At 45.7% G+C, this 15,428-nt stretch overlaps 1 protein-coding gene across 1 annotated transcript; it reads right to left on the reverse strand.

Moving 5' to 3' along the window:
* Positions 1-714: 714 nt before the first annotated feature.
* On the reverse strand, positions 715-2,029 carry LOC123065558 (transcription repressor MYB5). The gene is made up of 2 exons (XM_044488814.1): positions 1,485-2,029; positions 715-1,410 (listed from the first exon to the last, which is right to left on the reverse strand). Exons 1-2 carry the CDS (start codon positions 1,790-1,792, stop codon positions 900-902), a joined length of 819 nt encoding a protein of 272 aa, XP_044344749.1. The 5' UTR covers positions 1,793-2,029; the 3' UTR covers positions 715-899.
* Positions 2,030-15,428: the final 13,399 nt, after the last annotated feature.

Genomic DNA, 15,428 nt, shown 5'->3' on the forward strand with positions numbered 1-15,428 from the left:
GGAGCTCCCCGCGTACAGTGCCGATGCCTCTACGCTCCTCTTGCTAGCTAGCCTAACCAATTTCCTGGGCAAGTAGCAGCCATGCAACTTGAAGCCTTTTCCCATGAACATGGATGGATGGCCTGTATGCTGCTCAATTAAAAGGTAAAATCTTCTTCTCCGTCGGTAATTTATTTATTACGATGTGCGTTCCGATTTGTATTCGTAAATTCATTGTTCATGTTTACATTGTCCTGCTCTGATACTCACATTTCACATACAGTCTATGCATGCGCCCGGCATGAACGTACGTACTGTATAGGTGGAAAACAGTCGGTGTTCCCTTTGTGTGTGTGCGAATCCCTTTTTCTTTGCTTGCACACGTACGTACGTACGTATACGTGCTGATATATTATCCTGCGTACCATCAGTCAGTTGCACGGGCAATCTGAATCTCTGGTGGGTGAACCCTGAGAAGAAGAGTAGCCGAAGAAGAAAGATCTGGGGTATTCCTTTCCTGAATTCAGTCGACATCAGAATCAATTCGGACAGGCCACCCCACGGGTATGGCAAAATGCAACGGCGGCACGCGTTGTCACAAAGATGAGCTGTACGCGTCTCGACTCTCTCTCGACCATATGTAGACGGATAGACCTGCAGGTTTATGAGCTGCACCCACTCTATTTTGGCCACTCGGTAGCAGGCCGCATGAGTAGCAGGTGAACACATTGATTGATTAATTCGCACCTTCTACAAATCTTATGTATGTGCAATCCATACATTACATCCTCGTACTACTGGTTTTCATCACACAAACAAACGTCGCCAGATCCGTCAAGCAATTCATGTGTAGTACTTACACAGTATCTGCTCATCAACTAATTCGCGATTACTACAGTGCATTTGTAAATCTGCATCAGCTAGATAGCGCCACCCTGATCGTTCATCACACCCTTGTGATCAGCGGCCAACTGGCGCTCATTCATCAAGGAATCGAGAAACGAGGTGAAGGTGTCGTCGTCCACCATTGGACACCCCATCACGTCTTCGAAGCCTCCGCGGGAAGCAGCGTAGTCGGCCAGAAGCTGGTCACCGAAACCTTCGAAGCCATCGGCGTCGACGCTCATCGTCGCGGCGAGGTCGTCATTGCCTCCGTCGCCTGGGTTGTCATGGCCGTCGGATCCAGTTCCAGCGGCAGACGAGGTGGGCAGCACTGGCCCTGGCGGGGGCGGAGGTTGCGGCGGTACGACCACCGGCGCTGCCGTCGTCTTGTGGGTAGCAGCTGCCGTCTTGCCGGGAGCAGCGGCGAGCGGCATGTGCGTCCGCGGGTCGAGGCCCTGGGCGATGAGCTTCTTGCTGAGGTGCGAGTTCCAGTAGTTCTTGATCTCGTTGTCCGTGCGCCCCGGCAGCCTCCCGGCGATCAGCGACCACCTGCGTGCACCGCCACATCCATAAGTCTAGCATCTGCATAGACGCACTTCAGGAAGTAGGTCACGTGCACGCACCGGTTGCCGAGGACGCGGTGGAGGCGGAGGATGAGGTCCTCCTCGTCCTCGGCGATGGGACCGCGCTTGATGTCCGGCCTGAGGTAGTTCATCCACCGCAGGCGGCAGCTCTTGCCGCAGCGCAGCAGGCCCGCCCGCCGCGGCAGCGTGCGCCACCGCCCCTCCCCCTCCCGCGCCACGAACCGCACCAGAACCTCGTCCTCCTCCGCCGTCCACGGCCCCCGCTTCAGCGGCGGCGGCGCCGTCGACTGGGCCTGGCCGTCCTCGCTCCGGGCTCCATGCTGCGCCGGCGGCTTCCGTCGTGCCATCGACCAGTCTCGGCTCCGTGCGCCTGGAGAGATGCGGAGGACGGCTGGCTTTGGATTTTGGCTCCTCGGTCCTCACTCGATCGCCTGGCTTCTGCTTTTCTCGGACGCTTTTTCTGAGACTGAGAGGGGTTTGGTCGCTTTTCTCGCCGTGCGCCGCAGCGCCACCTCCCGGAGAGGCAACGGTCGGTGGGGTGGTTTGTTTCTTCTGCGCGGCGGTCTGTTCCGCTTCCGGAAAACGGAGGAATTTCGTGTCACGGCCGCGCCGTGTCACGCGCAGGCTCTACCTGATCGGGGGCAAACCAAAGGATGCCGAGACGGGCGCCGGCTACCTCCAAATTAGAACGTGCCGCCACCATACATCGCTGCACTGGATAGTTCTCTCTTTTTTTCAGGGGACCTGCACTGGATAGTTCGCTTAAGTTTTTAATTTCTAAAAAAAAATCAGGTTTTTCCTTAATTATTTTTTTGGTGAAATGGGAATAACTCATATGGCCAGATTCTTTGTGATGGAACCAATTCACCATGATTTCTTTTTTGAATGGTCACCGAGGAGAAAGGCTCCCCACCTGAATATATGTCAAAGAATTCCAATGTTACACAGAGTTACGGGTTTCTAGAAGAGAGGAACTCACGCCACATGTTGGCGTGGCTCATGAGAGTTTGAGACTTAAGCCTATGAGATCGGACTAGATCATCAAGAATAGCAATAATCCTAGCCCTAGCATCAATCTCTAAGCTTTGAAAGACCTTCTTGTTTCTTGCATCCCAGATTTTACACAAGATGAGAAGGGAGTAACCGTCGAGGGCAAAGTGTCCGGGAGAGGTGATTGGAAAAACTGTCCAATCGGTGCAAACGAGGGCTGAATACCAATCACCTGCCAAATCCGCACGGTAGCCGGGCAAGTGAAGAAAAGATGATCGCGGTCTTCCACTGTGTGGCCACACCTAGGACAAACACTGGAGTCCAGGATGTTCTTCCGTTGCAAGTTCCTCCTGGTGTTAATGCGATCCAGGTAGACCAACCAACCGAAGATCATCACCTTCTTCGGGACCCTAGAATCCCAAATGATCATAAGAGCGGGGTCGGCGAGCTAGTCTGTGAGAGCCGCATAGGCCCCCCGAGTGGAGAAGGCCGCCCCATTAAGTACCGCCGAGTATCCGGGACATGCGAGAGAGTCACACCCTGCAACAAGGAGTTTAGAGAGGCAAGTTCTGCAATCGCAGTAGTGGTTAGACGATTATGAAGAGTAAGTTCAATCCCATCCTGCAAAATAGTGTCGACCATGGCATTTTGGTTGGTGTGGTGGGAAAAAGAGCTGGGTATACTAGAGCCAGTGGCTCAGGCTTGAGCCAACGATCTAGCCAAAAGAAGGTGGAGCAACCATCACCAATGGTGCATTGTGAAATCTCTCTCGGGCTTTGAAGGTGTTTAAAAATAGTTTTTGCCAGGAAGGAGTTGTTCTTACCATGCCAATTAATGTGAAGTGGGGAGTGATGTAAGACCCAGTCCTAGTCCTTCGAGGGAAGGTTGGAGGAGTGTAAAAACGTATAGGCAAATTTCAGCAGCAAGCAAAAGTTTTGTACACGCGGGTTCTTAACACCTAGACCACCAACTACTTTGGGGGTGCAAACCTTATCCCAAGCCACCAGACACTTAGCCCCGGAGCAAGTCTCATCGTTAGAATAGAAGAAGGTGCGTCTATGTTTGTCGATAGCTTCCAAGACCTGGATGGGGAGTGAGAAGCACAACATGAAGTAAGTAGGGAGACTATCCAAAACCGCTGAGAGGAGGACCAGCTTACCTCCGCGGGAGAGTAGAAGGGCACACATGTTGGGAAACGTTGCATGGAAAACAAAAAAGATTCTACGCACACGCAAGATCTATCCATGGAGATGCATAGCAACGAGAGGGGGAGTGTGTCTATGTACCCTCGTAGACCGTAAGCAGAAGCGTTTAGTAACGCGGTTGATGTAGTCGAACTTCTTTGCGCTCCAACCGATCAAGTACCGAACGTATGACATCTTCGCGTTCAGCACATGTTCAGCTCGATGACGTCCTCCGCCTTCTTGATCCAGCAAGACGGCGGGGTAGTGGATGAGCTCCGGCAACATGACGGCGTGGTGACAGTGATGGTGAAGTTATCTCCATAGGGTTTTGCCTAAGCACTACAAAAATATGACCGAGGGTGTAAACGGTGGAGGGGCGCGCCGCACACGGCTAAGAGCATCTCCACTTGTCCCCACCCCCCAGCGCACCGGCCGGTGCTTTTTTGGCCCTGGGGGCGATCTAGTTCCCAGCCACGCCCCCAGGTTTCGGCCCCAAGATGGGTATAAATTCAAACTTGACATTTCCCGCTAAGAAAAAACGCCACAAGTTTGGCGATCAATGGCTGCCACATAGTTCGGCGATCACCATGCCACAGTTCGGCGATCAATCATACTCGAAAGTTCGGCGTTCAAAAGGAAGGACGTGTAGGCAATGCATCAAATCGCGGCGTTGTCCTCCGGTGTTGGACTGGCGGGAGTCAACGTGCGTGGGCTGATCGGCGCGGCTTCTGTGCTGGCCATCGTGGAGGCATCATCGCTCGGGCTTGGTTGTGGCGTTGGGGTCTGATACGTCTCCAATGTATCTATAATTTTTGATTGTTCCATGCTATTATATTACCTGTTTTGGATGTTTATGGGCTTTACTTTACACTTTTATATCATTTTTGGGACTAACCTACTAACCGGAGGCCCAGCCCGAATTGCTGTTTTTTTTGCCTATTTCAGTGTATCAAAGAAAAGGAATATCAAACGTAGTCCAAACGGAATGAAACCTTCGGAAGCGATCTTTTTGGAACAAACGCGATCCAGGGGACTTGGAGTGCAAGTCAAGAAACAAGCGAGGCGGCCACGGGGGTGGAGGGCGCGCCCCTAGGGCTGGGCGCGTCCCCCTGTCTTGTGGGGCCCTCAAGGGTCCACCGACGTACTTCTTCCTCTCATATATACCCATGTACCCCAAAATCATCACGGGAGCCACCGAAAACCTATTTCCACCATCGTAACCTTATGTATCCGCGAGATCCCATCTTGGAGCCGTTGCCGGCGCTCCACCGGAGGGGGAATCCACCACGAAGGGCCTCTACATCAACTCCAAGGCCTCTCCGATGAGTTGTGAGTAGTTTAGCATAGACCTTCGGGTCCATAGTTATTAGCTAGATGGCTTCTTCTCTCTCTTTGATTCTCAATACAAAGTTCTCCTCCCTCTTCTTGGAGATCTATTCGATGTAACTCTTTTTGCGGTGTGTTTGTCGAGATCCGATGAATTGTGGGTTTGTGATCAAGTTTATTTATGAGAAATATTTGAATCTCCTCTGAATTCTTTTATGTGTGATTAAGTTATCTTTGCAAGTCTCTTTGAATTATCGGTTTGGTTTGGCCTACTAGATTGATCTTTCTTGCCATGGGAGAAGTGCTTAGCTTTGGGTTCAATCTTGCGGTGTCCTTACCCAGTGACAAAAAGGGTTGCAAGGCACATATTGTATTGTTGCCATCGAGGATAAAAAGATGGGGTTTATATCATATTGCTTGAGTTTATCCTTCTACATCATGTCATCTTTCTTAATGCGTTACTCTGTTCTTATGAACTTAATACTCTAGATGCATGCTGTATAGTGTTTGATGTGTGGAGTAATAGTAGTAGATGCAGGCAGGAGTCGGTCTACTTGTCACGGACGTGATGCCTATATACATGATCATGCCTAGATAATCTCATAATTATTCGCTTTTCTGTCAATTGCTCGATAGTAATTTGTTCACCCACCGTAATACTTATGCTATCTTGAGAGAAGCCTCTAGTGAAACCTATGGCCCCCGGGTCTATCTTTTATCATATAAGCTTTCAATCTACTTTTATTTGCATCTTTATTTTCTGCATCTATATTATGAAATACCAAAAATATATTTATCTTATCATATTATCTCTATCAGATCTCACTTTCACAAGCGACCGTGAAGGGATTGACAACCCCTTTATCGCGTTGGTTGCGAGTTCTTTGTTTGTTTGTGTAGGTTCGTGGGACTTGTGAGGAGCCTCCTACTGGATTGATACCTTGGTTCTAAAAAACTAAGGGAAATACTTACGCTACTGTGCTGTATCACCCTTTCCTCTTCAAGGAAAACAAACGCAAGCTCAAGACGTAGCAGGTACCGGAAGGTTATACTATGACTGAGGAGTCAACTAGAGATATTCTTGCTTGTAAGGATAGAGATAATCTAGAGAAATTATTATGCAAGTATAAAGAAAGATCTCTAAATGCTAAAATGAAATGTGATCCTGAGTTTGCTACTTCACCTATTGTTATTGCTGATAAGGATTATGAATTCTCTGTCGACCCAGAGTTAATCACTTTGGTCGAATCTGATCCTTTCCATGGTTATGAAACTGAAACTGCTGTGGCACATCTTACAAAGTTGAATGATATAGCTACCCTTTTTGCTCATGATGAGAAGATTCGCTATTACTATATTCTCATGTTATTTCCGTTCTCATTAAAGGGTGATGCTAAAGCTTGGTACAATACTGTTGCTCCTGGTTGTGTGTGTAGTCCCTAGGATATGATCTATTACTTCTCTGAAAAATATTTCCCTGCTCATAAGAAACAAGTTGCATTACAGGAAATATTTAACTTTGTGCAAATTGAAGAAGATAGTATCCCACAAGCTTGGGGGAGATTTCTCCAATTGCTTAATGCTTTGCCTGATCATCCTCTTAAGAAAAATGAAATACTTGATATCTTCTATAATGGACTAACCGATGCTTCTAGGGACTTCCTAGATAGTTGTGTTGGTTGTGTTTTCAGGAAACGAACTATTGGGCAAGCTGATGAATTATTGAACAACATATTGAAAAATTATGATGATTGGACTCCTCCTGAAACACCTATTAAACCCACTCCAAAGAAGAGGGGTATCTTATATCTCAGTCCTGAAGATATCCAAGAGGCAAAGAAATCTACAAAGGAAAAAGTTATTAAGGCCGAGGATGCTAAAAATTTACCACCTATCGAAGAAATACATGGGCTTGAAGCACCACCACCATCCAAGGTGGTAGAGGTAAAATCTTTAATGAAATTCAATGATAGTGATGATCCTCATAATAAACATCCTAGTTAATGCCTTTATGAGTTTGATAATTACATTAGAAAGCAAGATCACTTCAATGCAAATGTTATGAAACAATTGAAATACAACTCTGATATGATTGCTCGCTTAAGTGACTTGTTATTTAGAATCTCAAATAATGTTAGAGGTGTAGGAAAGCATGCCTCTATGGTTCAAAATCAATTAGAAAAAGTTGCTAAATATCAAAGAGAGTTACTTGATGAAATGAACAATAATATAAGTCACTTTGCTGTTAGAGTAGCAACTAGAGGAGGTAAAATGACTCAGGAACCACTTTATCCTGAGGGACACCCAAAGAGAATTGAACAAGATTCACAAAGAAATAACACCACTACACCTAGTTCTTCTAAAAAGAAAAATAAGAACAAAAATGATAGGACTTTGCCTGCTTCTAGTGAACCTGAAATAGAAAAACCTCCCGATAATTATAATGAAGTTTCTATCTCTGATGCTAAAACTCAATCTTGTAATGAACACTCACCTTCTGATAATGAAAAAGATAATGATGAGGTTCATGAAGACACTCAACCAGATGATAAAGAACCAGATAATGATGTTCATATAGAACCAGCTGTCGATCTTGATAACCCACAACCTAAGAATAAAAGGTATGACAAAAGAGACTTTGTTGCTAGAAGACATGGAAAGAAAAGAGAACCATGGATTAAAAAGGCTATGCCCTTTCCACCTAAGTCAACTAAAAAGAAAGATGATGAAGAATTTGAACGCTTTGCTGAAATGATTAGGCCAGTCTTTTTGCGCACTCGCTTGACTGATATCTTGAAAATGCCTCCTTATGCAAAGTATATGAAAGACATCATCACTAATAAGAGAAAAATACTAGAAGTTGAAATCTCCACTATGCTGGCTAATTACACTTTCAAAGATGGAGTACCTAAAAAACTTGGAGATCCGGGAATACCAACTATACCTTGCTCCATTAAAAGAAATTGTGTGAAAACTGCTTTATGTGATTTGGGAGCCGGTGTTAGTGTTATGTCTTTCTCTTTATATAAAAGACTTGATTTGAATAAACTCACACCTACTGAAATATCATTGCAAATGAATGATAAATCAACTTCCATACCTATCGGTATCTGTGAGGATGTGCTCGTTGTTGTTGCTAATGTTACTATTTTGACTAACTTTGTTATACTTGAGATGCCCGAGGATGAAAACATGTCGATTATCCTTGGTAGACCCTTCTTGAACACCGCAGGGGCTGTTACTGATTGCAATAAAAGCAATTTCACTTTTCGTGTCAATGGTAATGAGCATACGGTGCACTTTCCGAAGAAACAATTCCAAGTGAATGGTATTAATGTTATTGAAAAATCTTCGACAATTACTATTGAAAGTTCTAAACTACCTCTACCTACTGTCAAAAAGAAATATGAAATGATTATTGTTGGGGACATTCATATCCCCATTGAGGTAACTTAGTGATTTACGAAAGTTCTTCGGTTTCATGCTAATCGAAAGTGGTTGTTAATAAGACTTGATCGACCATATTAATGGATCAATCTTGCGGTGTCCTTTCCCAGTGACAGCAGGGGTAGCAAGGCACGTATTATATTGTTGCCATCGAGGATAAAATGATGGGGTTTACATCATATAGCATGAGTTTATCCCTCTACATCATGTCATCTTTCTTAATGCGTTACTATGTTCTTCATGAACTTAATACTCTAAATGCATGCTGGATAGCGGTCGATGTGTGGAGTAATAGTAGTAGATGCAGACAGGAGTCGGTCTACTTGTCACAGACGTGATGCCTAAATACATGATCATGCCTAGATAATCTCATAATTATTCGCTTTTCTATCAATTGCTCGACAGTAATTTGTTCACCCACCGTAATAATTATGCTATCTTGAGAGAAGCCACTAGTGAAACCTATGGCCCTCGGGTCTATCTCTTATCAAATAAGCTTTCAATCTACTTTTATTTGCATCTTTACTTTTCTAATCTATATCATAAAATACCAAAAATATATTTATCTGATCATATTATCTCTATCAGATCTCACTTTCGCAAGTGGCCGTGAAGGGATTGACAACCCCTTTATTGCGTTGGTTGCGAGTTCTTTGTTTGTTTGTGTAGGTGCGTGGGACTTGTGAGGAGCCTCCTACTGGATTGATACCTTAGTTCTCAACAACTGAGGGAAATACTTACGCTACTGTGTTGCATCACCCTTTCCTCTTCAAGGAAAACCAACACAAGCTCAAGACGTAGCAGGGTCGGCGTGGGAGTTGGCGCGGTCGTCAACGGCATCTGGTTCAAGATGAGACCGCGCTCCGCCAGGTACCATGCCTTGACCATCTCGTCCATCGTCGACATGTCCGCCACCATCATGAATGCCAGGTCAGTGTTCCTCTTCTTCGCGGCGACATTGGTCTGGAGTAGGGCAACGTTGGTCCGAAGTAGGCCGAGTTTGACGGCGTTGTTTGTCATCAACGCTGTGTTGGGGAACGTAGCAATAATTCAAAAAAATCCTACGTATCACCAAGATCAATCTAGGAGATTCTAGCAACAAGAGAGAGAGAGAGAGAGAGAGAGAGAGGATGTGCATCTTCATACCTTTGAAGATCGCTAAGCGGAAGCGTTGCTAGAACGCGGATGATGGAGTCATACTCGCGGCGATTCAAATCGCGGAAGACCCGATCTAATGCCGAATGGACGGCGCCTCCGTGTTCAACACACTTACATCCCAAGGACGTCTCCTCCTTCTTGATCCAACAAGGGGAGAGGATAAGTTGAGGGAGAGCTCCGGCAGCACGACGGCGTGGTGGTGGAGCTTGCAGTTCTCCAGCAGGGCTACTCCAAGCACTACTACTACGGAGGAGTTGTTGGAGAGGGGAAGGGATGCGCCCGGGGAAGGGTGCGGCAGCCCTCCCACCTCCCTACTATTTATAGGGGCAAGGGAGAGGGGGGCCGGCCCCCTCCAGATGGATCTAGAGGGGGGTGGCGGCCAAGGGGGGAAGCTTGCCACCCAAGCCAAGGGGGGCGCCCCCTTTAGGGTTTCCCCCAAACCCTAGGCGCATGGGCCCTAGGGGGGTTTGGCGCCCAGCACACCTAGGGGATTGTTCCCCTTCATATTCAGCCCATAGGTCCCTCTGGGGCAGGTGGACCCTCCCGGTGGACCCCCAGAACCCTTTCGGTGGTCCCGGTACAATACCAATAAACCCCTGAACACTTCCTGCGACTGAATAAGGACTTCCCATATATAAATCTTTATCTCCGGACCATTTTGGAACTCCTCGTGACATCCGGGATCTCATCCGGGACTCCGAACAACATTCGGTAACCACATACTAATTCCCATAACAATTCTAGCGTCACCGAACCTTAAGTGTGTAGACCCGGGTTCGGGGATCATGCAGACATGACCGAGACATCTCTCCGGCCAATAACCAACAGCAGGATCTGGATACCCATGTTGGTTCCCACATGTTCCACGATGATCTCGTCGGATGAATCACGATGTCGGGGATTCAATCAATCTCGTATACAATTCCCTTTGTCAATCGGTATGTTACTTGCCCGAGATTCGGTCGTCGGTATCCCAATACCCCGTTCAATCCCATTAATGGCAAGTCTCTTTACTCGTTCCATAATGCATGATCCCGTGACTAACTCCTTAGTCACGTTGAGCTCATTATGATGATGCATTACCGAGTGGGCCCAGAGATACCTCTCCGTCATACGGAGTGACAAATCCCAGTCTCGATTCATGCCAACCCAACAGATACTTTCGGAGATACCTGCAGTGTACCTTTATAGCCACCCAGTTACGTTGTGACGTTTGGTACACCCAAAGAATTCCTACGGTATCCGGGAGTTGCACAATCTCATGGTCTAAGGAAATGATACTTGACATTAGAAAAACTCTTAGCAAACGAACTACACGATCTTGTGCTATGCTTAGGATTGGGTCTTGCCCATCACATCATTCTCCTAATGATGTGATCCCGTTATTAATGACATCTAATGTCCATGGTCAGGAAACCATAACCATCTATTGATCAATGAGCTAGTCAGCTAGAGGCTCACTAGGGGCATGTTGTGGTCTATATATTCACACATACATTACGGTTTTCGGTTAATACAATTATAGCATGAACAACAGACAATTGTCATGAACAAGGAAATATAATAATAACCATTTTATTATTGCCTCTAGGGCATATTTCCAACACGTCGACCACCGCGCCTCAGATTTCTCTTTCCTCTGGGCGACGTGGTTCTTGGCGTCGGTGATGCACTGCTCAATGGACGCGTGCAGCCGCTCGGTAGCCGGTGCATTATCCTTGGTCGTCTTGGCTCATTTGCTGCCATCAGGGCGCCCATCCGCCGCCCCCAGCATGGGCGCGTCCGGCTTGTACGTCTCCTTGGCCTTGGTGAGGGTGCGCTGGACATCCGCCCACTTCTCGCACTTCTCGATCCAGAGAACACATGGAGGTACTTGAACTCTTGGTCGGTGATGCTGTCCTGGCGGTACATGACAAACATCCGAACCATATGCGCCGAAGAATAAGTGTCGGCGACGAAAACAACGAAAAGGAGCGAGAACCGGCGTCTGTGCATACCTGACCCTCGATGTTGGCGCCGCTTTCCGGGCGAGCTGCGACCTCCTCGGCGATCCCATGCCATTTGTAGCAGGCCGTTTGGATGAGCGCCCAATGGTCCGCCATGGCCTTCGAGCGGCACTACATGTGGATGGTGGCGAAGTAGGGGTCGACCAACTTGCGCTCATCAAACTCAGACTTGATGCGCTCCCAGTATGTGTCGATGTTCTGGTTCGTGCCGGTGATTGGGTCGAGGCATATGATCTTCCATGCTTCGGCGAGGCACTCGTCTTCTTTGGATGCCTACTTGACGCGCGGCTTGCCGGTCCTGGCCACCTGCTTCTTCTTTTTCCCTTTCCTTGCCAGAGCAGGTGTCGGCTCCTCCTCCTCCTCGTCATCCTCGTCCTCCTCCTTGCCATAGTCGAGCTCGTCGTCCATGTCGTCGGTGTGGTCCATTGTATTGACTTGCGCATGGAACTCGGGGGAGGCAGCGGCGGCTGATAACCCACAAGTATAGGGGATCGCAACAGTTTTCAAGGGTAGAATATTCAACCCAAATTTATAGATTCGACACAAGGGGAGCCAAAGAATATTTGAAGGTATTAGCAGCTGAGTTGTCAATTCAACCACACTTGGAGATTAATTATTTGCAGCAAAGTGATTAGTAGCACAGTAGTATGATAATTTTGATGATAGCAGCAGTACTAGCGGTAACAGTAACAGTGATAGCAGTGATATTGTAGCAGTAACGATAGCAGTAGCGATAGTAGTAACTTAGCAAGAACAATATATAATAAATTTGTAGGCATTGGATCGGTGACTCGTTGGATGAGATTCATCATGAGATAGTTATAACCTAGGGCGATACGGCACTAGCTCCAGTTCATAAATATAATGTAGGCATGTATTCCGTAAATAGTCATACGTGCTTATGGAAAGAACTTGCATGACATCTTTTGTCCTACCCTCCTGTGGCAACGGGGTCCTATTGGAAACTAAGGGACATTAAGGTCTCCTTTTAATAGAGAACCGGAAAAAAGCATTAACATACGATGAATACATGAACTCTTAAAACTACGGTCATCATCGGGAGTGGTCTCGACTGTTGTCACTCCAGGGTTGCCGGATCATAACACGTAGTAGGTGACTATAACTTGCAATATCGGATCTAGAACATGGATATGATGGTGATAACATAAATGGTTCGGATCTGAAATCATGGCACCTGGGCCCAAAGTGACAAGCATTAAGCATGGAAAAGTCATACCAACATCAATCTCAGAACATAGTGGATACTAGGGATCAAGCCCTAACAAAACTAACTTGATTACATGATGAATCTTATCCAACTCCTCACCGACCAGCGAACCTACGAAGGAATTACTCTCTCCCGGCGGGGAGCATCATGGAATTGGTGATGGAGATGTGTTGGTGATGACGAAGATTCAAGATCCCCCTCTTCGGAGCCCCAAACGGACTCCAGATCTGTCGTCCGAGGAAGAACAGGGCCTGGCGGCGGCTCCGTCTCATGAAACGCGATAATTCTTTCTCCCTGATTTTTTTCTAGAAATATGGAATTTTATAGCGTCGGCTTGAGGGTCAGCGGGGCCACCAGGTGGGCAGCACCCACCAGGGCACGCCTAGGGGGCTGGCACGCCCTGGTGGGTTGTGCCCACCCAGTCCCCCCCCCTCAGGTCCTTCCTAGCTCCAGAAATTCTCTTATTTGATATAAAAAATCCTCGCAATGTTTCATTCCGTTTTGAGAACTTTTATTTCTGCATAAAAACAACACCTTGGTAGTTCTGCTGAAAACAGCGTCAGTCCGGGGTTAGTTTCATTCAAATCATGCAAATTAGAGTCCAAAACAAGAGGAAAAGCATTAGGAAAAGTAGATAGGTTGGAGACGTATCAACTCCCCCAAGCTTAAACCTTTGTTTGTCCTCAAGCAATTCAGTTGATAAATTGAAAGTGGAAAAGAAAAACTTTTACGAACTCTTTTTCTCTTGTTTCATAAATAAGCTTAAACAACACCCATATTTTCTGCAAGGATTATAACTAACCATGTCGACAATAACTCTTAAAAATTATATTAACTCATAGCAATGACAAAAAAAGCTAGAGAGCAATAATAAGATATCTCAAATAGCAACATGTTGTCAAAACAACCGTGATATAATATGACAATAGTGGTATCTCGCTAGCCCTTTCAGAGACTGCAAAACATAAATGCAGAGCACCCCCAAAGTTCAAGCGACGACTAAACATTGTAATTCATGGTAGAAAAGATCCAATCATGATGCACCCAACATTAGCTATACACAATGCATCAGCATGACAGCAGTGCTCTTATGTTCTGGCGCTTATTTGAGAATGTGATGACACGACACAAAAGTAAATAGATAGTCCCTTCGCAGAGGGAAGCAGTGATTTGCAGACGTGCCAGAGCTCAATTTTTTAAAACAGAGGTAAATGATATTTTGAGACATGCACCCTTCTCATTTACTTCACGGCCATCAGTTATCAATATTTTCCATGCTAAGCATGCTAGTGGCGGTTCCCAAGCGGAAAGGTAAAGGTTATGACTCCATTGGGAGTTTTTGTTTGATTATTTGTGAGCTATTTTCTTTTTGCTGTTTGGGACTGGGCATCCCTATTACCGCCCTTTTTCTCGTGTGATGGCGAGTGAATAAACACTCGACCTGAGAATAACCCGCTTAACATGGAAGATACCGACTACTTCCTATCGTTCCATGAACGATCCAGGCACACAAAAAGGATATTTATTTGAAGTTTTTAGAGGTGGCACATGCAAATTTACTTAGGACGGCAGGGTAATACTGCATATAGGTAGGTATAGTGGACTCATCTAGGATAACTTGGGTTTCAGGTTTTTGATGTACAAACAGAGTTCCCACTTAGTACAGGCGAAGACTAACAAATAGGTTGAGAAGCGGCCAGCTAGAAAGCAACAACGGTCATGAACATGCATTATGCATAAGTAACATTGGATACTAGCATGAGTAGGATATGAACACCATGAACATAAATAGCATAGAGGCTATGCTGGATTTGATTCAACTACATGCATGAACATGTGCCAAGTCAAGCCACTCGAACATTCAGAGGAGGATACCATATCATCATACTACATCACAATCGTTTTAACGCAATGTTGATATCCAAGATAAGTCATTATTCACTCCTAGCTACTTATACAAGGCATGAGAAACTATAATCTCTAATTGTCGTTGCAAACATGTTTGATCATAATAGGCTGAAGCATGGATACTAGGTTAAACATATTTACAAAAACAGAACAAGTGGAGTTCATACCCGTTTTTCTCTACCACGGCCAGTTCATCTAATATCGTCATTATTGCCTTTCACTTGCACGACCGAACGATTCGAACTAATAATAGTGCAAGAGTGTTGTGGACTAAGCTGGAATCTGCAAACATTTATTCATGAGGAGAAGACAAGGTAATATGGGCACTTTGTTAGATCAACAATGCAAATGGGAGCCACTCGACATTTTCATCGTGGTCTTCTCCTTGGTATATATGACTCGATAAAAGAAAAAGAAATTCAAAGAAACACACTGAAATATTTTTGGAGTTTTTGGTTTTTCGAAAGCAAGCAAATGAAAAAGGGAAAAGTTAAAATGACAAAAACTATTTACATGGCAAAACTCCCAACAAGTAAAGGAAGAACAAGGAAATCTTTTTGGGTTTTATTTTTAGTACTACGATAATTTAAACTGGGAAGAAAAATCAAAAAGAAGCAAGAAACATATTTTTGGGATTTTCTCAAAGTTTTTCAAACACACAAGAAGAAAACAACAAATAATAATTTAAACATGGATGATACAATGAAAAAGTGTGGACACCGACAACTGGAATGAA

Source organism: Triticum aestivum, chromosome 3B (genome assembly GCF_018294505.1).
Source record: "Triticum aestivum cultivar Chinese Spring chromosome 3B, IWGSC CS RefSeq v2.1, whole genome shotgun sequence".
Lineage (NCBI taxonomy): Eukaryota > Viridiplantae > Streptophyta > Magnoliopsida > Poales > Poaceae > Triticum > Triticum aestivum.